Source organism: Halichoerus grypus, chromosome 10 (genome assembly GCF_964656455.1).
Source record: "Halichoerus grypus chromosome 10, mHalGry1.hap1.1, whole genome shotgun sequence".
NCBI classification, from domain to species: Eukaryota; Metazoa; Chordata; class Mammalia; order Carnivora; family Phocidae; genus Halichoerus; species Halichoerus grypus.
Window position 1 is genome coordinate 79,898,970 of NC_135721.1, and position 22,918 is coordinate 79,921,887.

The 22,918-nt window shown below is 44.4% G+C and overlaps 1 protein-coding gene across 4 annotated transcripts in view; it reads right to left on the minus strand.

Moving 5' to 3' along the window:
• SH3RF3 (SH3 domain containing ring finger 3) overlaps window positions 1-22,918 on the minus strand; it is a 379,200-nt gene that overhangs the window by 72,212 nt on the left and 284,070 nt on the right. For all 4 annotated transcript variants that reach the window (XM_078056676.1, XM_036110329.2, XM_078056678.1 and 1 more), the window contains exons 6-7: window positions 16,134-16,304; window positions 13,581-13,828 (exon numbers count right to left, since the gene is read on the minus strand). In XM_078056676.1, the coding sequence (XP_077912802.1) occupies window positions 13,581-13,828; window positions 16,134-16,304 (419 nt within the window). The remainder of the gene's footprint in view (window positions 1-13,580; window positions 13,829-16,133; window positions 16,305-22,918) is intronic.

Below are 22,918 nucleotides of genomic sequence, written 5' to 3' on the forward strand. Positions count from 1 at the left end.
ACTCCCCTCCACTTCTGGCTGGCTTCCACATGCCTGCCACATCACCCTGCCAAACCCAATGCAAAAGAGGAGAGGGTGTTCCAGAAAGTTCTAAGCCTGCCTGCCAGGCAATCTCTTTGACATCCTCCCTTGTTCCTTCCCTCAGCCACTCCAGCCTCCTGGCTGTTCCCCCAACACAGGCTCTCTCTCACCTCAGAGACTGTGGCACAGAACGCTCTTCCTCAGAGTCACACGTCCCCTCACCTGCTTCCGTCACCACAGACACTGCCCTCCCAGAGAGCCCTGTTGTTGCCAACCCACCGAACAGTGCAGGCTGCTGCTCTGCAATCCCAGCCCCTCTTGCCCTGCTTCCGTTTCCCTTTCCTCCCACGGCACTATCTGCTCTTAACAGTCTGTATGATATGCCTCTTCATTGTGTGTTGACTCCGCCCGCTACAAGCTGAGCTCCACGAGGGAGCGACACTTGCTGTGTAGTTCATGAATATATTCCAAACAGCTGGACTGGTGCGCAGCATGCACCAGGTGCTTGATAAATTTCTTGAATGAATGAACAAGTCTTTGAGGAAAGAGAACCTCAATTAAAATATCTCTTCAGATTTTACAGAATTGAACCACTGGAGAAGATAAAAATCCTCTATGAGAAAGAGGAGCATGACTCATTACACTAGCTGGTAGAAGAATGTGGGATTCTACTGATCCTCAGTAGGATTTATCCTCAGGTTCACTCACCCTGTGCCACCCAACCTCGGACTGACCTAGACTGCTATCGCTCTAGTCATTCTACTGGTTAGCAATGCCAAAGCAACCTGCCTGACAGAGGCAGGCAGTCTGAGAAAATGCTCTTACTCCATAGTCTCTGTTCCCCTTTGCCTCTCCTCTGTAAACCTTTGGCATGCTCCAGCAACTCTGGAGTACCTAAATCCCATTGGACGTCACTCAGTTCACTGCTGTGTCATCCCACATGTGCTTTATAAAGAGTAGTTGAATGAATAAATGACTTACCTTACCATTAACATTGCCCTTTTCTTATTCTCAGGTTTATCACTTCCCATTTCATGGATGAAATGGAACATTGGCAACCCCCCTTGGGGTTGGCTTTAGCCCCTCAACTCATCCACATTCAGACCCACCCTGCCCTCCAGTCTCAAGGATACAAGGTCCCAAGAGGTCTACTCTGTCACACTCATCTTGATCCTTTCCCCTGGCTCATCCCCTTCTTGCCTGTATTAAATTTCTCTATTAATTTTCCTCCCGTAATTTACTAAGCAAGTTATAGCTCCCATTTCAAAAACAGTCTTCTTTCTGGCCAGTACCTCCTTTTTCTGTTTTTCTTTATACCTAGTATTCTTGAAATAGTGTCTGCATTGGTTCTTTCTTACTTTTCATTCAGTTCTTTGCATGATCTGTATTTGCTTTTTTTTTTTTTTTTTTTAAGATTTTTTATTTATTTATTTGAAGAGAGAGACACAGCGAGAGAGGGAACACAAGCAGGGGGAGTGGCAGAGGGAGAAGCAGGCTTCCCGCCGAGCAGGGAGCCCGATGCGGGGCTCGATCCCAGGACCCTGGGATCAGGACCTGAGCCGAAGGCAGACGCTTAACGACTGAGCCACCCAGGCGCCCCCGATCTGTATTTGCTTTAATGGCAGTTTTCATCTCTGCTCTGTGTTCCAGATACATTCCCTGTACAGCTTTCTAGTATCACTAATTTCCATCTTCAACTGTGTCCAGGCTAGAGTTCATGTTACCTATAGAGATTTTGTATTTAAATAAATATATTTTCCCCTCTCCAAAATTTCAAGTTGGTTCTTTTTCATATCCATCAGTTTCTGATTCATAGCTATCCATTCAATTTTTCTCCTTTATAACACCCTGTTTTTTCTTTCTTTTTTGGGGGAGGGGGAGAGTAGATGTTATTCTTTCTTTTCCCTTTTAGAGGCTCTTTTATTTTCATTTATTTTTATTTTTTAACTAGGCCCCATGCCCAATGTGGGGCTTGAACTCACGACCCCAGGATTAAGAGTCAGATGCTCTACTGACTGAGCCAGCCAGGCACCCCTACAAGATCTTAAATATACTGATAGCAAAGACTTTTTCAGATTTCTCTCCCATTTCTTCAGTTTATTGGCTATCTTTTATGCATTAGTGTTTCCCTTGTGCTTTGAGATTTCCATGTGCAAGCTCCTCTTGAGCATGACTGTCTCATTGCTATTGTATCCTTGGTCATTGTTTCTGCATGGTCCTCTGGGACCTCCTCTCAGAACCAGGTGTAACTGGATGGTTTGGGCTCTGGTCCTCAGGCCAGAGCCAAACTCAGCTCCATGCCAAGGTGGCATTCTCTATCCTCTCCCATACCCTAGCTCAGTATTAACCATTCCCCGAGAATGGAAGAGACTGCAGCTGTTCAAACCATTGCACTTGGCTCTGGTCCTCTGATACTCACCAGAGACTTCCTGTCCATTTTCTCTTGCAGGAGTTGAAAGTCAGCCAACAATGCCTGCTTTTCATTCCAGTAAGCCAGTGCTTCAACCCCACTTGCTATTGTGTGTTCCATTTTGTTTAGATCCATACAGTTGACTTTTTAAAAATTTAAAAACAAAGAAACCTCTTTGTGTTTAAAACAGAGAGAATAGGGGATTTCCACATGAACTCACTATCCCATACTACCCAGGAGTCCTTAACTCACTTCTCAGTCTACTGAAATATGGTTTATCACTTTCATTCCATCGAATATTATCTGAACAAGATCAACTATGACTCCACCTGTCAGCAAATTTAATGGACATGTTTCTGTTTTCAGAAAAAGTATCCACTGATCTAATTGCTTATCACCAATATCACACGGACTTGATTACTGTAGCCTAAATGGCTTGAAATCAGTGTTAGCCTTCCAATTTGCTGTTTTTTCAAGGCTGTTTTGGCTATTCTAGGTTCTTTGCATGCCTATATGAATTTGAGAAACAGATTACTAATCTCTCCAAAAACTTTGAGTGGGATTGTGATTGGTATTCCATTGAATCTATAGGTCAAATTTTTGGAAATATTAAGGCTTCTCACATGAATAAAGTATATTGCTCTACTTCAGTCTTACTCAATTTCTCTTAGTAATATTTGATAATTTTCAGTGGACAGGTCTTTTTTTTTTAAGATTTTATTTATTTGTTAACAGAGAGAGAGAGACAGCAAGAGAGGGAACACAAGCAGGGAGAGTGGGAGAGGGAGAAGCAGGCTTCCCGCCGAGCAGGGAGCCAGATGTGGGACTCGATCCCAGGACCCTGGGATCATGACCTGAGCCGAAGGCAGACACTTAACGGCTGAGCCACCCAGGCGCCCTGGACAAGTCTTCCTCTTCTTTTATCAGATATATCCCTAAATAATTTATATTTTTTATGTTATTAAAATTGCCATCATTTTTTAAAACATCAATTTTCAATTATTCACTGCTAATATGTAAAAATACAGTTGATTTTTGTATATTAATCTTGGATCCTGCAACCTTGCTAAACTCATTTATTAGCTGTAAAGAAAGCTCTTTGTGTGAGTGTGGATTCCCCAGGGTTTTCTATATTCAAGATCATGTTACCTGCAAATAGACATAATTTTACTCCCTCCTTTCCAATCTGCACGCTTTTTATATTTTTTTCTTGACTAACTGCTCTGGCTAGAACTTACAGTACAATATTGAATATAAGTGGCAAGAGTGGATATCCCTGTTTAATCCTGATCTCAGGGGAAAGCTTTCAGTCTCTCACTATTAAGTCTGAGGTTAGCTGTGGTTTTCATGGATGCCTTTTGTCAGGCTGAGCAGCTCATTTCTATTTTCTCATTTTCTGACAGTTTTTAATCAGGAATGTGTGTTGGATTTTGTAAAAAAAATTTTTTTCCACATCTTTTGAATTGATCATATTATTTTTATTCTTCAGTTTGTTAATACAGTAAATTATATTGACTGTTAAATGTAAGTCAAACCTTGGGCGCCCTCTGCTTGTGTTCCTGCTCTCGCTATCTCTCTGTCAAATAAATAAATAAAATCTTTAAAATAAATAAATAAATAAATATAAGTCAAACCTTGAATTCCTAGGGGAAACTCTACTTGGTCATGATGTATTATCGTTTTTATTTATTGCTGTAATTGAGTGCTAAAATTTTGTTTAGAGTTTTTACATCTATGTTTATGAGTGATATTTGTCTGTAGTTTTATTTTCTTTCAGTGCCTTTGTCTGGTTTAGGTATGAGGATAAAGTTAGCCTTATAGAAAGAGTTAGGAAATATTCTCCCTTCTTTTCAATTTTCTGGAAGAGTTTCAATGGAATTGTTGTATTTTTTCCCTTAACCATTAGGTATAATTTAACAACAAAGCCACTCAGGACTGGAGATTTCTTTGTGGAAAGCTTTTAACTAGTTCAATTTCAATTTTAATAGACATAGGCCTATTCAGGTTATTTATTGTTTCTTAAGTTTATTAATTTCTGTTTTTAAAGAAATTTATGTTTTGTCTAACTTATTGAGTTTACTGGCATTTTCTATAGTACTTTATTATTCTGTAAAATCTGAAGTAAATTAATAATCCCTTATTATTCTGTAAAATCTATTATTCCTGGTATTGATAATTTGTGTATTCTCTCCATATTCTTTATCTCTCTGGCTAGATGCTTACCAATTTTATTACTGATCTTTTCAATGAACTAAATTTTGGTTTCATTGATTTTCTCTACTGTTTTTCTGTTTTCTATTTCATTTATTTCTGCACTGACTTTTTTCAGCTTCTTTTATGGTTCCTTTGCTCTTTTTATTCTAGTTTTTTAAAGTAAAACTGAGCTGACTGATTTGAGATCTTTTTTTCCCTAACATCGGTGTTTAGTACTATAAATTTCCCCGTAAGTACTGCTTAAGTGGAATCCCACAAATTTTGATATGCTGTATTTTCATTTTCATTCAGTTCAAAATGCTTTCTAAAATCACTTTTGATTTCTTCTTTCATCCAAGGGTTTCTTTTAAGTGTGTGTGCCATTTAGTTTCAAATATTTGGGGATATCTCTGTATTATTAATTTCTAATTCATCTGTATTGTAGTCAGGGAATGTAATTTGTGAGACTTGAATCCCTTTAAATTTATTGAGATTTAAATATTATGGCCCCAAATGTGGCTTATGTTGGTAAATGTTCTTTGTTCACTTGAAAAGGATGTGTATTTTGCTGTTGGTGTAGCGCTCCATAAATGTCAATTAGGTCAAATCGGTTATAGCTTGCTAAAATGTTCTGTGTTCTTACCAATATTCTGTCTATTTGTTCTGTCAATTATTGGGAGAATTATTGAAATCTCTGACTATAATTGTGGATTAGTCTATTTATTTCTCCTTGCAGCTCTACCAGTAATTGCTTATATATTTTGAAGTTTGGTTATTTGGGCATAAATATTTAGTCCTCTTGATGAACTGACCCCTTTATTATTATGAAATTGCCATTCATATAGTAATAATATTCTTTGTTCTAAATTCTACTCTGATATTAATATAACCATTTCAGATTTCATTTTAGTAGCATTAGCATGGTACATTTGATCCTCATTATCCATAGATTCTATATGTGCAAAGTCACCTACTAGCTACAATTGATTTGTAATCCCCAAATCAATACCTGTGTTGCTTTTGTAGTCATTCACAGACATACTCATACTAACAAAAAATTGGAGTCACTGACACATTTTCCCAGCTGAGGTGCAACAAGATGATGCTCTTCCTTCTTGTTGAAGCTCATACAGAGATGCTGAGGGTTAGAGATGGGAGGGGGTAGGGCGGTGCAATGCAAGATGCTCCAGCTCTGGGACTGACTGGACAGGTGTGAATCCTGTTTGTCACCTGTTAGTAGGGTGGCCTCGGGCAGTCACTTCTGAACCTTAGTTTCTCTTTTGTAAAATAAATAGAATCTACCAGAATGACTTATTTTTAGTATTTAAGATTATAATCTCTGTGAGACACTCACACATGCATGTATTTCACTTAGGAGCAATAGTTTAGTATTCACTAATATAGTGTCCATGGAAACTTTATACAGCATAGCTACTGTGAATAATGAGAATCAACTGTATATCTTGATCCTCTTTTTGCTTTTTACTTATTCGTGTTTTTATATTTAAAGTATTAAAATATGTTTCCTGTTCACAGCATATGGTTAGGTTTTGTCTTTTTTTTTTTTAAATAGTACTTGACAATCTCTGCATTCTATTTAATGTTGTTTAGACAATTTATATTTCTTTTTATGACCAGGTTTAACCTACACTTTACTACATGTTTACTATTTTACCCATGCATTCTTTGTCTCCTTTCCTCTCTTTTTATGCCTTCTTTTGGATTAATTAGAAATTTTTGTGATTCCATTTTACCTCCTCTGTCAGCTTATTTGCTGTAACTCTGTTTTGATATTGAGTGCTTGCTTATGTCTTTAATTTATCATAGTCTACCTACAAGTGATTCCATAACTCTTCACACCTAGTATAAGAACATACTTATAATAGTGTAATAGTATATAATAGTATAGTGTAATAATATATTTCTCCATTCCCAACCTCCAAATGTACCCCAAATGCTACATTTACCATTATACATTTTACTTTTACATGTGTTTTTTAATTCTTTATTGAAATTCACTTTATTTAACATATACTGTATTATTAGTTCCCGGGGTAGAATTTAATGATTCATCAGTTGCATGTAACACCTAGTGCTCATTCCATCAAGTGCCCTCCTTAATGCAGTAACCCCTTAACCCAGTTACCACTTCCCCCCACCCACCTCCCCTCCAGCAACCCTCAGTTTGTTTCCTAGATCAGCATCTCTTCTGGCTTGCCTCCCTCTCAATTTTCATCTTATTTTATTTTTCCTTCCCTTCCCCTATGTTCATCTGTTTTGTTTCTTAAATTCCACATATGAGTGAAATCATATGGTATTTGTCTTTCTCTGACTTACTTATTTCACTTAGCATAATACCTTCTAGTTCCATCCACATCATTGCAAATGGCAAGATTCATTCTTTTTGATGGCTGAGTTATATTCCATTGTGTGTATATGTATGTGTGTGTATACATACATATGTACATATATATGTGAGTATATATATATTTATATATATATTTATATATATACACGCCACATCTTCTTTATCCATTCATCTGTCGATGCGCATCTGGACTCTTTCTATATTTTGGCTATTGTGGACATTGCTGCTATAAACATTGGGGTACATGTGTTTTAAATGCCACACTGCATTGCTTTTATTTTTGTTTAAACAGTTTGTTATAGTTTAAAGATATTTAAATAATCAGAAAAAAACTTATATATTTATATATGCAGTTACCATTTCTTGTGTCCTTCACTCCCTTTTATATACCCACATTTCCATCTGATATCATTTTCCTTCTTCCTGAAGAATTTTGTTTAACATTTTTCATAATGTGGGTCTATTGGTAATGAAATCTTTTAGTTTTATTATGTGTGAATGATTATTTTGCTTTCATTTTGAAAGAAACTTTTGCTGGGTATAGAATGCTAACTTGACAGATTTCTTTCTTTCAGTACTTCTTTCCATTACTCAACTATTTTCTCACTTAAGTGTTCCTGACAAGAAATATACGGTCATCCTTAATTCTTCCTACTTTATGTATTGTTTCTTTCCTTATTTCTTTTTAAGATTTTATCACAGATTTTGAACAATTTGATTATAATTTGCCTTGGTGTAGTTTTCCCCATGTTTCTTGTGCTTGGGGCCCACCAGCTGTCTTTGATCTGTGAGTTTGTAGTTTTCATCAAATGTAGAACAATTTGATTTATTATTTCTCAAATAATTTTTCTATCTCACCTTTCACTCCTCTACTTTGGAGACTCCAATTACACATATACTGGGCAACTTGAAGTTGTCATTGCTCACTGATGCTCATTTTTAAAAGTTCTCTTTTATGTTTGTGTTTCATTTTTCATAGTCCCTATTGCTATATCTTCAAGTTCACTAATATTTTCTTTAGTAATGTCTAATCTGCCATTAATTCCATCCACTGTATTCTTGATCTCACACACTGTAGTTTCTAGAAGTTTGGTTGGGTCTTTAAAATATCTTCCATGTTTCTACTTAATTTTCTGAGCACATTATAATATATGAGCACATAATAATAAATACAATTATAATATCTGTTTTTACCTCTATCTGCTAATTCTAACATTTGGGTCAGTTCTGACTGACTGGTTTATCTCATCATTGTGGGTCATATTTTCCTTTGTGTGCCTAGGAATTTTTTATTGATATCAGACATTGTTGTTTTTACGTTGTTGAGAGCTGGATATTTTTGCAGTCCTATCAACTCTTGCATTTTTGCAGTCCTATCAACTCTTGAGCTCAGTTCTCTGTAACACTTAAATGAATTGGAAACAGTTTGATCTTTTTGAGTTTGTTTTTAAGACTAGTTGGGTGGGACTAGAACAGTGGTTAGTCTAGGGACCGAGGCAAAGCCCTTCTGCATAGACTACTCAATGTTCTGTGAACAGTTTTTTTCATCTGGCTGGTGGAATGGGTACTATTTCCAGCTCTTTGTGAATGCTGGGCACTGACAGCACTGATCCTTTTCCTCATAGTTTCCCTGGCTTTGCACAGTTTCCTCACATGCATATGCTGATTACTTCTCAGTATACTACTCAAGAGGACACCCTGCATCCTCTGGGGTTTTCTTTCTGCGCAGCCCTCTCCTCTCTAGGTTCTGTCCTTCAAACTCCAGCCACTTCGGTCATCCAGACTCTCACTCCACATCCTCACATCAGGAAGCCCGTTGTGCTCCACTTTGTTACCCCTCCCTGTGCCACAGTCTGGAACCTCTCTCCAGGCAGTAAGCTGGGGCTCACCTCATCGTTTCCTATTCTCATGGATCACTGTCCTTGGTTTTCTAATGTTTGGCATCTTGCAAACTGTTATTCTTGTAAATTGTTTCTGGTGGGATGATAAATCCTGTCCTCATTACTTTAGGTTGGTCATAAGCAGAAGCCTGGCTTTATTCTTTAGATACAAAAATCCAATTATATCTATTATTTAAAACCCTCTGATGTGTCCCTTAGGATATAAATCAAAATTGCACAACATGGTCTAAAGGAACCTCCATGATCTTTCCCTACTTCCCTTTCAGCTTTGCCAGTGCCATTCATCCTCTCCTTTCTTTGTCCTTCCACCCTGACTTCATCTAAGTTTTCAAGTTCACCAGTCCTCTGCCAGCTTCAGAGCTTGCCCCATGCTTCCACCCTCACCTCACCCCCTGCTGCATGCCAGCCTTAAGACCTAAAATTAAATTTTGCCTCTGCAGAAAAATTGTCACCAACACCCTGGTCTTCTCCTTCCATGCCTTTTGTTTCAGTCACATCAAAATAAATAAAGTTACCCAAAACAGAAACTCTGGTATTTCTCATTGCTACATCTTTGTCCTTGCTAGTCCCTCTACTAGAACTCTCTTTGTGCTTTGTCTGCTCAGATAGTTCCTATTTGTACTTTAAGAATCAAGGCAGGATCACCACCTCTTGAAAATTTTCCAGTCTCATTTTCCTTCCCAATCTGTTACATATCTCTCCTCCATGCTTTCTTATTACCCTCCACTATAGTGCTTTTCAAACTCTATTGCAAGAATTTGTTTTCTTGTCGCTCTCTTTAACTGGGTGTAGAACTGGGGTTTATGTGGTTCTTCTCTGCATTTCCAGAGCCTAGCAGAGTATCTACCTCTCTTTCAGTGCTTTTTTTTTTCTTTTCTGTTGAATAAATGGCTGTACAAGGCTCTTGCCCCTGCTAAACACTGATATGAGGATGTGTGATCACTGGCACTTAACAGGGAGAGCTCTGCCCTTGGAAAAAGGAGTTACGTTAATCAAGCAGAACAAATCATATTGGATGCTATGGCCAATGCAATTAAGCCTTTGTCAAACTGCCTGACTTTGGCTCAAGATGAGAACACTGATGAAACGCCTCCCAGCTGCCTGGGTTGGGGTCTGCTGAAATGGGCAATTACTGCAGTGAACAATCCATTACTTGTACTGTCAACAGTGTGTTTTTTCTCTCTAAATGCAGAATGAAGTGGAAAATGCTATGGGAACTCAATGGCATTTAATTTACTGATATGATGTGGTAGGAGCCATTCTTTAACTTGACTGTGACAGCAAGAGTGTGGGGACAAGCATGAGGTTGGAATGCATTGGGAAAGCTGTTTTAAACATCCTGTGCCTTGCTCCTCCTGTATGTAAAATTAGACTGATGGAAGAGAATGCTTGTCACACCATGGTGGTTACTATGGTGATCAATGACTGAGATGCAATGTTGTACTGCCCCTAGCCATGCCAATTTCTTTCACTTCTGCTTGTTATTCCATAGAGGGAGAAATGACTGGCAGGTCTCATTTTCTTCTTTGAGCTGGGAAAGTTGTTAGCAGGGCATGGCTTAGAAAGGCCATCATATTGGCATTTTGTACAGATAACCCAGGGCTACTATGCTGGGATATTCACTCTCAGTGAGGACCTGGGCTGCCCAAACTCTCCATATCATGGTGCACATAGAAACGTGTGTGTGGCACACTGGGGTGAATGGATGTTTATAGCCCGAAGGGACCCAACCTGGGACTTTAGCTGCCCCAGGTCCTGCATGAGTGTTCCAAGGGTCAGTGAGGTCAGGATCTTGGGTACTTCTGACCCAGTCATGGAAAACCAGTCAGGAAGCCCTGCTGTGGGCTCACTCAATCACTTGGCCACTATAGTGGCTGTATGTCTAGCTAGAGGCTTACCAATAAACACCATCAGATGAACTTAAGCCATGTTACAAGCATGGCTCATTGGGAGGTAATTGTTGGGGGCAAGATGGCTGGCACCAGATAATATTGTTGCAGAACTCTTGTAGTATAAAGACAACTAGTTCTTCCCCGTGGGCCAGAGATGCAAAAACAGAACTCATTCTTGGCGAATGTAAGCAAAACAGACATCTATGAAAGCCCATTAGGCACTTACAGAGTCTTTGGGATGGCACAGTCTTAGAGACTCTATAACCAAGACAGTGCCAAGCCCACCCATGGAACCTCCTTGGTGCAGATCCCACTGCTGCAGGAAATGGACACTATCCAGAATGAGGCTGGACAGTGGACACCAGATATGCACCTTGTACATACTGATGACCAGGCACTGGAGACCAGAAGTCCACCCTGCACCCACTGATGACTGGCACCAGACACCAGATGTCCACCCTGCTGCCCCTGAAAAGCTGGATGTTTTCACCACCACCTTCTCTCAAAAGGGATCCACACGGCCCCTCATGAAGGCATGTCTGTTCCCAGCATCTAGGTCATGTGTTTGCGCTTATCTATAAGGTGAACTGGACCAGCAGGATCAGCCTTCTACCATGGTGAGGCGGGATTGACACACGGGATGCAAGCCCCAGGTAAGGACGGGGATCCAAATCGGTGCGTGGGCCACAGGATTACTAGCACCCATTGCACTTTGCAAAGCCATATATCATTGTCTTCCACCATAAACCCGTCCCTTCTTGTTTCTTCTAGGCTGGGGATGCCATTGTCCTTCTCCCAGTCACTGGTCCAGAAACCTGGCAACTGGACTTGGTTCCTTATTCTCCCCGAGCATTAGCCCATTTCCAAGTCATTACTGTTCTTCCTCCTAAATCTTGTCATTTGTCTCAATTCTGCAGCCCCACTTATTGGGTCTGGGCCCTTTGTGACCTCTCCCCTGGGGAGAGCAGTACCTCTCTAGGGGCTCCCAGGTTCAGGCTGCCCCAGCAACTCATCCTCCCTACTGTGCCTGGTGATAAATTTGGTAAAGTGCTGTCCCTCTTGTGTAAAATCCCTTGGTGGTTCCCCATTGCTTTCATGAGAGAATTCAACCCCCTAGATCCTTCGGTAATAATTTATTTTTACTTTTTGGACTCTCGTGCACTGAGTACTCCAGTGATACTCATTGTATCTAGCTACATGTACTGAATACACACTAGATACGCTATACTAGGCTGTCCCCACTCAATGCCCCAGAGGTAAGTGCCATTTTACAGAGGGAGAAACTGAGGCAAGCAACAACAGTGGTGGCCCAGCCTCCAAACATAGGTCTCAAGCTCATGACTTCAGCCAGACCTGTGTTCACTCTGTCTTCACTGAATTTCTTGTAGCTGGTTGCATAAGATGTGCTTTCTGTCACTTCTGTTTGTTTGACTAGTCCTTTCCTCCTGCTTCAAATGGTGCCCTTCTTTGTTCTCTTAATTGAGTGTTACTTTGCTGCTTAGTCTGGGATCAACCTCCTCTGAGGAGCCTTTCCCAGTCTCCCCCATCACCAAATGCCCCACATTGGACCTCCTCCACCAGCACCCAACGCCTTCCTGCCCGGCAGCATGCCTCCCGCCAGTGTGTGGGAGCTGAGAGCAGGGAATGGGGTCCTGTTTTGTCAGGGGGCATGCTGACTGAAGTGGCCCTCTAAAACACTCAGGGTGGTTCATGTCACACTCAGGGACACCTGAATGGTCTCAGCAGTCCTTGCTGCTGCATGCAAACCTGACCGGCACCAGCATGGGAATGTGCAGGCCAATTTCCCCAACAAGTGAACAGGTCGGCAGCCCTCTCCCACTCTTTTGTCCCATTAGCCGCAACTTGGGAGAAAATATGGCCCCTGCTGTGCTAAGTATTATCTCGACTTTTCACACTTGAGAAGGTGCCTTCTGGAGCACTTCTAATGGACCATCTCCTGGCTGGCTAGATTCTAAAAAATCGTGTATTTTATTGCTCCAGAGAATTGACACTTTTTGTCCTTTAAGTCTTACTTTGAGGAGAAGATAGATGATTTCTGAGAGAGTAAGGTTGAGGTTGGAGCTGGAATTCTGTCATTTAAATGAAACTGAGAGTCACACCCCGCTGTCCTGGGTATCTACACAGCACAGGGACTTTGTCGTTGGCGCCACGGTTTGGGAAGGCAACTGGTGTGGGCTCCCAGGGGCACTACAAGCCACGCTTCAGCAGTTCCTAATGGCTCAGGCCTAAGCTTCCAAGCCAGATATGTTGACCTTCTTTATGCCTGTAAGATCCACCCTGTAATTTCTCTTCATCTCACACTGTCCTGGGATCAACTGGCTTTTCCTTAAACTATGTCAGCCTGGCTATTGATAAAGCTGGCATAAAGGTGAAGGGTCAATGACCATCATTGCTTCTAGCTTCAAAGCGCTCCAGAGAAGGGCACTCTGGCTCCGTGTGGGGAGAAGCTGCCTAGCTTCTCCCGAGGGCCCAGCACGTGGAAGGCCTGTGGGGCTGGCCCAGACCCCGGTGCAAGTGTTAATCCTATGAGTCCATGCAGTCCTCTTGCTACAGTGAAGTGTATCAATATTTGTAAATTCTCTAATCCATTTCAGTTGCCAGGACAGGGTAATATAAGTCAATACATTTCTTGGAGATTAGCAGAAGCTTATGATCATAATAAGCAAAAACAACTTGCCCCATCTTGGACTGCTTGAAGCCTAGGTTGTAATGTTTCTCACGAGAACCCCTTGTCAAATTGTCCTACTGAGTGAGTCTTCAGGGGTGGCACATACCTGTGGGGACAGTGCCCCGGGCTTGGCTGGTGGCTGGCTGGGCTGTGTGCCGCAGGCAACTGCTCATCGGGGGAGAAGCTGCCTGGTGCTGGGCCTGGGGGATGGTGAGGGGAAGGGCCGGCCTTGTGGCAGTGGCTGGGCTGCTCAGACTTCCACCACCTGGGTGGATGGTTGTGGCCATCCCTTTGGCCAGCGGAGACCCTCCAACGACATTATTCCGGGGTGGCCCAGCCCCTCCTACAGGAGCCCTGAGGAAATAAAACAGAATCAGTCAGGTGAGGTCACAGATGAAACCACACAGTACAGGCCATTAATAAAGGCCCACTCTTACCTCCCAACTCTGAGAGATGAAGGCCACACAGCCCAGGGCACAAATACTAAAAGAATGCCAAGATAATCCTGTAGGCAAATGATGCCCTGAGCTCAAGCTTGGCAGTGGAGCACCCTTTATAAAACCTTTATGGGGGCTAATTTTCAATGTAAATAGTTAAGAAACAACAAAAGAACCCTAAGAATCAATATCAATCAAATATTTTGTACCAGAGCTACTGCCCTGATTTGGTCTAATATGCAGCTGTGTCCGTCCCCACACACATCCAGAAAGAGTGGATGACTCAGCCACATCCCACGAGGCTTGGACATATCTGGCACGTGGTGGGAAGCCGTGGCAAGGACCCATGCCCCTCGGGACACGGCCGCCTTCTCGTTTCTGCCGGCTTCTGGGAAAGGGCCTCTGGGAAACGGTCCTTCTGAGGGATGTCAGGGAACTTGCAGTGTCATACCAGAAATAGATGCCCTTTCACCCCAAGTTTCCAGATGAAAACAGTTTCCAGTGTTTAAGAAATACGAGAACACAGCAACTCTGAAAATGGGCTGTAGCCCTTTGACCCCCGTGTACTTGCACCAAACTCATGCACTGGTGGTGAGTGTGCACGATATGGCAGAATCTGGGGGCTCGGAAGTTTCTGTGGGTTCAGTTTCAGGGATCAAATATCTGCCATTTGTCCAAGAGCTGGGTCAAGTCCCCTTCTGTCCCCTCAGAGTCTTGGTCATGAGACACCAGAAGCCACGTGAGGGTGAGAGCAGGCACTGCCAGGTCCATCGCCAGGTCAGGGAGCCCCCGCCCCATGTGGCTCGGTACTGCTGGACCAGGACTTCAGTCAGGGATGGGCTGTGCCCCACTAAGTCAGGGTTTCTGAAGAACCACCGTGGGAAGAGGGCCTCCTGGAAAAGGACTCAGCTGTCCAGGGACCATAGGCAGAGCCCCTAGAGCTGCCCTGAAATTCACCTCTAGCAAGGAACTCTGTCAGTGGGCCAGAATATTCAAAACCATGAATATTTTAAAAGATTTATTTATTTGAGAGAGAGAGAACGAGTGGAAGGGGCAGAGGGACAGGAAGAGAGAATCTCAAACAGACTCTGCGCCAAGTGTGGAACCTGACATGGGGCTCTAACTCACGACCCTGAGATCATGACCTGAGCCGAAACCAAGAGTCGGATGCTCAAATGACTGCACCACCCAGGTGCCCCATGAATTTTTTTAAAAAAATCACATCTGCTATCTATTGAACTCACTTTTACCCTAAGAAAAAATTTGTAAAACTTGAATAAAGTGGGATCACAAATTATGGGCCTTTCCAGGAAGGGCCCGATGACATACAAGCAACCCCATATCATGGCCAGCACCACTCCTCTGGGTGCTTTGAAAAGTATGAATCAGTGTAGCCAACAGTGCAAGGTCTAGGCATTATTTAATTGTTTTCCTGTCAGTCTTGTCCCAGAGAGAGCAGAAACCCAGGGGCCATGTCTTCAGTTGATGTGCTTGTGCTGCAGGTAACCCAGAGCTGTGCCCATGACAGGTTTCCACGGGTGAGACTGACAAATAAAATCAACAGTGGACCCCTCATCTTAGTGGGAAATTCTCAGATAACTCCAGATAACTTCTTGAGCAAATTTTTTAGATTGTATTTTCTGTTTTATAAAAATGATACAACAGGAAATTTGCAAAAAATAGGAAAGCACAAGGAAGAAGAAAATTTTTAATTACTCCTAATGCCGTCACTCAGGAACAATTGTTAGCTTTTGAGAATGTATGTTTTTCCTTTGTATGTATGCATACGTGTGTTTTACGCATAGCAGGTTTATGTGTGTCACACACACACACACACACACCAGCTGTACTCAATTGGATGCACAGGCACGGGTACATGTGCACACACACACGCACTTCGTGATCTTCCACCCCCACTTGGTGCTGTTGCCCTGACTCCAGCTCATTCTCCTCCCATCTTGTCCCCCCACAGCCAGAGTCTGCTGAGGGAATGACAAGCAAAACCTAATTCAGAAGGGGAAAAGCTTGCCACGTGGAACCCTCGCCCAAGGGGAGCTCTGAGCTCATGCGGCAAAACCCTGTGGGCAGGGGAGCCCTTGTGACTTCTGGACTGTGTGTTTTTGGCTTTGCTCAGACCACAGCATGATCTCCAGGCAGTAACCAGCAGCAGGGGAACATGGGGAATGTGCTCCTCCTCTCCTGGGCGGTGACACCAGCCTCACCTGGAGACGGGCGTCACGTAGTTTCCTGGGAACACCCCAGACAGCCCAGTCCTCAGGGACGTCCCCTTGAACCAGCCATCCTGACACTTCTCTAGGACCCGGTACATCTCGCCTTTCCGCAGCTCCAGCTCATCGTTCTTCTGGGGCTTGTAAGCATAGAGCGCCAGGTACCTATGGGAAGAAGAGGAGGGCCAAGGATAAATGATGGCTGGCAGAGGTGGGCATATGCCATCTGGCATCACCTATATCACAGGTGGGCTCATCTTTGGATGAGTCCCACCTGAAAGGAGTAGCTGATGCCTACGGGGCTTGTGCACACCGTGCCTGACCTATTTTCATGATACATCACTGCGGTGGTGCAGGGAAGAGGGAGAACCCAGCACTGCAATCGCCCACCTAGAGAACCAGGTCCTGAGAGGTATATGTGGGGTGGGGTGGGGTGGGGGAGGGGAGACAGACCTCTACCTTTTGCTCCTGGAGTCCAGGTCATTCCACGGCCCTGCGCTGGCTGACCCGGGCAAGCAGGCACCCTCCCGTCCGACAGCTCAGAGAGCCTACGTGACTCATCCAAGGTCCTGGAGGATGGGCCAGAACTAGATCACAGGTCTTTGGGCCCCACCATCTAAAGCCTGATGCTCTGAGCCAGAGAAAACTCTAGGGAAAACCAAAAATGAACCAGGCAAGTTTTGGGCTGGATTTTCCTCATTTCATCTAACTAGGCCCTGGCTTACCTGCCTGTTTCATTGAATCAGTCTGAGCTGGAGGATACCCCAAAGGCCCTTTTAAAGAAAAGGCAGTCTAGTTAGGGAATTCTCAGGTGCATCTTTCCTTGCAACATTTGTGCCATGACTAATAATTTAAATTCTACTTTTCTCTTAAGCCTATTTGAAGACAAACCAAGAACAAACTCAGTGGTGTAAATCCTGGCTTAGGGTTTAGAAGTTGTGCCTGTAACTTAGCCCATGACCCTGGGGCATGCCTCTCTTGTCACATACCTCATGATACCTCAATCTCCAACCCCACAGGGCACTTGCAAGGACTAGATAATACTTGCAAAGTGCTTTGCTACTTTGGGGGCTTGGGGAAATGGGTTTTAAACTGATAGACAGAATGGTAATAGGCAACCACGTTGCTCACGAGATCCAGGAGGAAAGTTGGTGAGGCCTCAGTTCAATGAGAAACAAAAGATGGATTTTATTTTAAAGAAGTGTCATCTCTAGGACTCCTACCAGGATGGACAGCCTAGTGGGCATGTTCACCCCTCCTAGGGCCATGGGTGCTAGGGGCTGGAGGACAGTCCCAGGTCTCTGGATATCTCAGGAGGCTCACAGACCCCCAGAGCACCTCCTCTCCCTAGGAGAGGTCTTCTCAGGAGGTGAATACAGAAATGGAAATGACTCACTAGGGTTTAAGCAAGAAGAAAGGAGGGCCCCTGAGTCTCAGAGGCCCGATGAGGAACAGGCTACAACAGAATGGGAACCTGTAAAGATGTCATGTCCCTAACATAAAATAAAATAAGGTAAAACAACATACACCTGCCCCCCCACCCCCACCCCCGGCCCTACACACTGCAAGTGCCTCTGCTTCATTCAATGGAGGCCTTGCCTGGTTAATTTCCTTTGTTTACAGGTTGACCCCCACCCCTTCCCTTAGGGATGAAAGGATGGCTTGCACCTTGATTTCTCTGTCTGAAAAGATAAATACCAACAGACAGGAAGGACTCGGGGCTTCAGGGAGGATAAAGGAAGCCATCACTGGAGAGGACCCCCTTGATTCATGTTTTTGACACAAGGCCCAGGCGACAAAAAGAACCCGGGGTGTCATCTGTCTGTTCTCACATCTGATGACTTGCAGGAGCTCTCTGATGGTGACAGAGGAATGACCACAAACAGGAAAGTCACGTGACAATTGCGTTTGCGCCCCCAACGCTGGCTTGCCCTTTAACCACTCAGGGGCGGCCTCACATGGGGAGGTGTGGCGCGGGCTCAGGCAGGGGCAGGATGAACCCAAGAGGAAAGGAGAGGAGATGGCTGGGGCGGTGGGAGGCTTGTGAACAACAGTGACGCATGCCTTTTGTGCCTGCTCTCAAGGAAATGTAATTGAAGCATAAATCCTGTTTGCCTGCCTCCTTCCGTGTCTTCATGGTGTGAGAACAATCTTTTTGATTCTGTGAATGCACAGTGGCCAGGAGCACAGCGCCAAGCTGGGGGTGACGGTGCCTTGGGGTGTGCGTGTGCGCAACACAGCCCTCAGCGAACAATGACGTTTCGTTGGTCAGGGAGGGAGAAACCACATGCTGCCTTTGTTCTCTTTGCCCAGAGGGGCGACTGGGCTCTCATACCTGGCTTGGCCAACAAGGCGTGGGCACCGACGTCTACTGCCCCCAGTCCCGGGGCCTGTGCCGAGCCTGGAGGCCCCCATAGAGAAGTGATGCCACCACACGAGGCCCATCACTAGCCTGTGCCCTGCCAGCTGCCTCGTCAGCCCCCAGGCCCAGGAGGAGACCACGTCCCGCGCACCTCGGGCACGTCCTCCTCCTCCCTCTGGGCCCCTGGCTGTCCGAGGACTGGGCCAGCGGGCCATCACCTGTGTCCTGAAGAGGTGCTCCACAGTTTCCCGCCTGCCTGGGCTCTGCTGGAACAAACACCGCTTTTCCAAAGGCTGCTTTCACGTGCGCAGGTTCAAGACTGGCCGACCTCCTCAAAGAGGGCACCGTGTTAGAGAGTTTAAATGCCCTGCTCTTCCACTCTCATCTCCCCAGGCGTGAGGGATGTGAGGAATCCTGAGCAGATGAGTCCTCCCATGACAGATCATCCTGTCCTCAGCTAGGATCCTGGCGCAAGGCAGCCACCTGCCACCACATAGCACATCTACCTCCTCAGGAGGGCGAGAGCCAGTGCAGAGGGAGCTCAGTCCATCCTGGAGGAAGGGGACCATGTGTATGCGGCTCTAGCTGGGGTTCCCAGCAAACCTTGGCTCAGGGCAGCTCTACACCAAGGTGTCCCCTGAATATGCTAAATTTGCACCGATGTTCCCCTCTATCTGGAGCTCTCTTTGCTCATCCTGCTGCCCTCCACTCCTCACTACACTGTATCCTCCACGAGGGTAGAGATTTTTATCTGTTTTGTTCTCTGCTCTATCCCTAGGATCCAGAATATGTCTGACACTCCCAATAAATACTTGTTTTATAAAAGAATAAAATAGGGGCTCTGGTGTTGAGACTAAGATGAAGACTGCTAAAGGGAAGTGTGTCTGTGTGTGCATCTGTATGCGTGTGGGCACGTACAGCCCCAAGGTCTGCCGGCTGACCTTGAACATAAAAACAAGCACAAACAGGTACCAGCTTTCTTCATTCAGAGGCCAGTGTGGAGTTGGGACTGTGCCAGGAGGAACGGACACCATGCGGAGGCAAGAAAAGGCAGAAAGGACAGGTCTGTGGGATGCTGGTGTCTCAGCAGTGAGAAGAGTGAAAAGGAGAAGCAGAGGGTGAATGACAGGGCAAGAGGGCAGAGAGAGCTGAGTCTGTCCAGGAGAGATCTGAGCTGCCCTAGAGAACCCAGACAGACAAAAGCAAGCAGGGAAGGCAGTGAGCTGGGGGAGGGAGGGAAACACCCGAGGCACAAGGTACGTGAGTGAGAGGTGAGTCAAAGAGGGGAGGAGAAACAGGAGTCAAAAAGCTTCTATTAACAGAGTTTCCAAACTGGCTTGTCCAGCTCCTGGGGGTCAAGGAGCCCATTAAACAGGGGCCTATGGGTGGCCTAGAAAAGGTAGCTTTGATGAGGGACTGTCTCCTTGCCCCTCCACCTATCCTTGCAGCCCCTGGGACCAGGGTGACTTCTGTGTGCCACCTGCACCGTCCACATGCTCAGTGGATTTTGAAGCTATGGCCAGGGGACACCTGCCCAATCACGAGCTGGCCCTGCCAGTGAGAGGATAGATTCCAGGCAAGCGTGTAAGGCTCACGTTGGCTCAGCAGCCCAAGGACTGGCACCTGCACCTGCCCACACCAGGCTCAGTGAGTGATGTGCATTAGCACCCAACTTCCACAGTGAGGGAAGCACACTGCAGATTTAAAAAACAAAGCAAGTGTTAGCAAGGGCAATAAATACCCCATGAACCATTTGAACTGTTTGACAGTCATGTTCAAGATCCTGGGGGGTAGCCATCAAATAATTGAAAGTTAATTGTCTTATACAGGGTGGGAGGAGCAAGATGGCAGAGAAGTAAGAGACCTGGATTTCGTCTGGTCCCAGGAATTCAGCTGGATAGTGATCAAACCATCCTGAACACTTACAAACTCAACAGGAGATCAAAGAAAAGAATAGCAGCAACTCTCTGAACAGAAAAGCGACCACTTTCTGGAAGGTAGGACGTGCGGAGAAGGGAATCCCAGGTGATATTCGGGAAGACAGACGGCGGGGGAGGGGGCTTCCTTTGGCCGCTTCTGGCAAGTGATAGAGCCGCGGAGCACAAAATCGGAACTTTTAGAAGTCTGCTCTGCTGAGGGACGTCGCTCCAGTGGCTAAGCAGGGGGTGGAACCCTCGTGGGACAGTGTGGTCTCAGGACCCTCGGGGTCACAGAAAGACCGGGGGTGCCTGAGTGTGGCAGAGCTCCCAGGTATCGGAGCAGGGAAGCCGGCTGCAGAGAAGGAGCTGATGAGTGGGCTCTCAGCTCGGGTTGCCATAAACCATGATCCGCAGCACAGTCGGGCCACTGCTTCTCCAGCAGGGACCCAACAAGCGGCAGATCCGAGGAGACTCCCCTTCCTCCCCAGGGAGGAGCGGCGCGGGAGCGCACGGCAGGGATCTGCTGGGTTTGGAGACTCCACACGGGGTCGGGTGCCAGAGATAGAAACGCTTGGTCACAGGCCGGGTGAGCATGGAGTGCGGCTGGAGACCGGGTAGATGGGAGTGATGGACTGCTTTTCTCTGGGGACTCACTGAGGACTGGGGCCCCGAGTTCTCGGCTCCTCCGGAGTGGGGATTGGGAGGCTGCCATTTTCACTCTCTGCCTCCAAAGCCGGACGGAAAGCTTGCAGGGAACAAAAGCTCCCGAGAGCAAACCCGAGCAGATTACTTAGCCTGGACCAGCAAGGGCGGGCAATTCTGCCTCCGGCAAAGACATTTGGGAACCATGGCAACAGGCCCCTCCCCCAGAAGATCAGCAAGAACAGCCAGCCAAGACCAAGTTTACCGATCAATGAGAATGGCAGAACTCCAGTGCTAGGGGAATACTGCACATAGAATTCATGGCTTTTTTCCCATGATTCTTTAGTCTTTCAAAGTTAATTTTTTAAATTTTCTTTTTTTTAAAATTTTTCTTTTTCTCTTTTTCTACCAACTTCTTATCAATCACTTTTTTAAAAAATCTTTTTTTATTTTTCATTTTTAGAGTCATTGTCTATCCCTTCATAGTAGTTATTAACCTTCTTTTCGGTATATATATAAATATATATATATATATATATAAGTTGTTCTCTCTTTAAAATTTTGGGATACAGTTTCTTTTAACAGACCAAAATATACCCTAAATCTCTAGTGTATAGCTTTGTTCTAGTCTCCTGCCTGATCACATTCTCCTCCCCCCTTTTTTTAAAATCCTCTTCTTTCTTTTTTCAACCAACTTCTTATCAATTCCTTTTATAAAATCTTTTATAATTTTCATCTTTACAGTCATATTCCAGCCCTTCATCATATTTACCCTTATTTTTGTACATATATAAGCTTTTCTTTCTTTAAAATTTTGGGAGGCACTTTCTTCTAACAGACCAAAATATGCCCAAAATCTAGTGTGTGGCACTGATCTATGCACCAGCCTGATCATATTTGATCATATTCTGTTCTTTGTTGTTGTTGTTTGTTTGTCTTTTATCTTTTTCTTTTTCTTCTTTCTTTCTTTCCCTTTCTTTCCCCCCAGTTTCAGGTCTCTTCTGATTTGTTTAGTGCATATTTTTCTGGGGTTGTTGTTACCCTGTTAGCAGTTTGTTCCATCCCAAAGCAACATCTACTCTCCTCTGGACAAAATGACAGGATGGAAAAAGTCACCTCAACAAAAAGAACAAGAGGCAGTAGCGACTGCCAGGGACCTAGTCAATACGGACATTAGTAAGATGTTGGAACTAGAGTTCAGAATGACGATTTTAAATGTACTAGCTGGGCTTGAAAAAAGCATGGAAGATATTAGAGAAACCCTTTCTGGAGAAAAAAAAGAATCAAAATCTAACCAAGTCAAAATCAAAAAGGCTATTAATGAGGTGCAATCAAAAATGGATGCTCTAACTGCTAGGATAAATGAGGCAGAAGAGAGAATTAGTGATATGGAAGACCAAATGATGGAAAATAAAGAAGCTGACAAAAAGAGAGATAAACAACTACTGGATCACAAGGGCAGAATTTGAGAGATAAGTGACACTATAAGACGAAACAATATTAGAATAATTGGGATCCCAGAAGAAGAAAGAGAGAGAGGGGCAGAAGGTATATTGGAGCAAATTATAGCAGAGAACTTTGCTAATTTGGGGAAGGAAACAGGCATCAAAATCCAGGAGGCACAGAGAACCCCACTCAAAATCAATAAAAATAGGTCAACACTCCGACATCTAATAATAAAACTTATGAGTCTCAGAGACAAAGAGAAAATCCTAAAAGCAGCTCGGGAGAAGAGATCTGTAACCTACAATGCTAGAAACATTAGATTGGCAACAGACGTATCCACAGAGACCTGGCAGGCCAGAAGGAGTGGCATGATATATTCAGAGCACTAAATGAGAAAAATATGCAGCCAA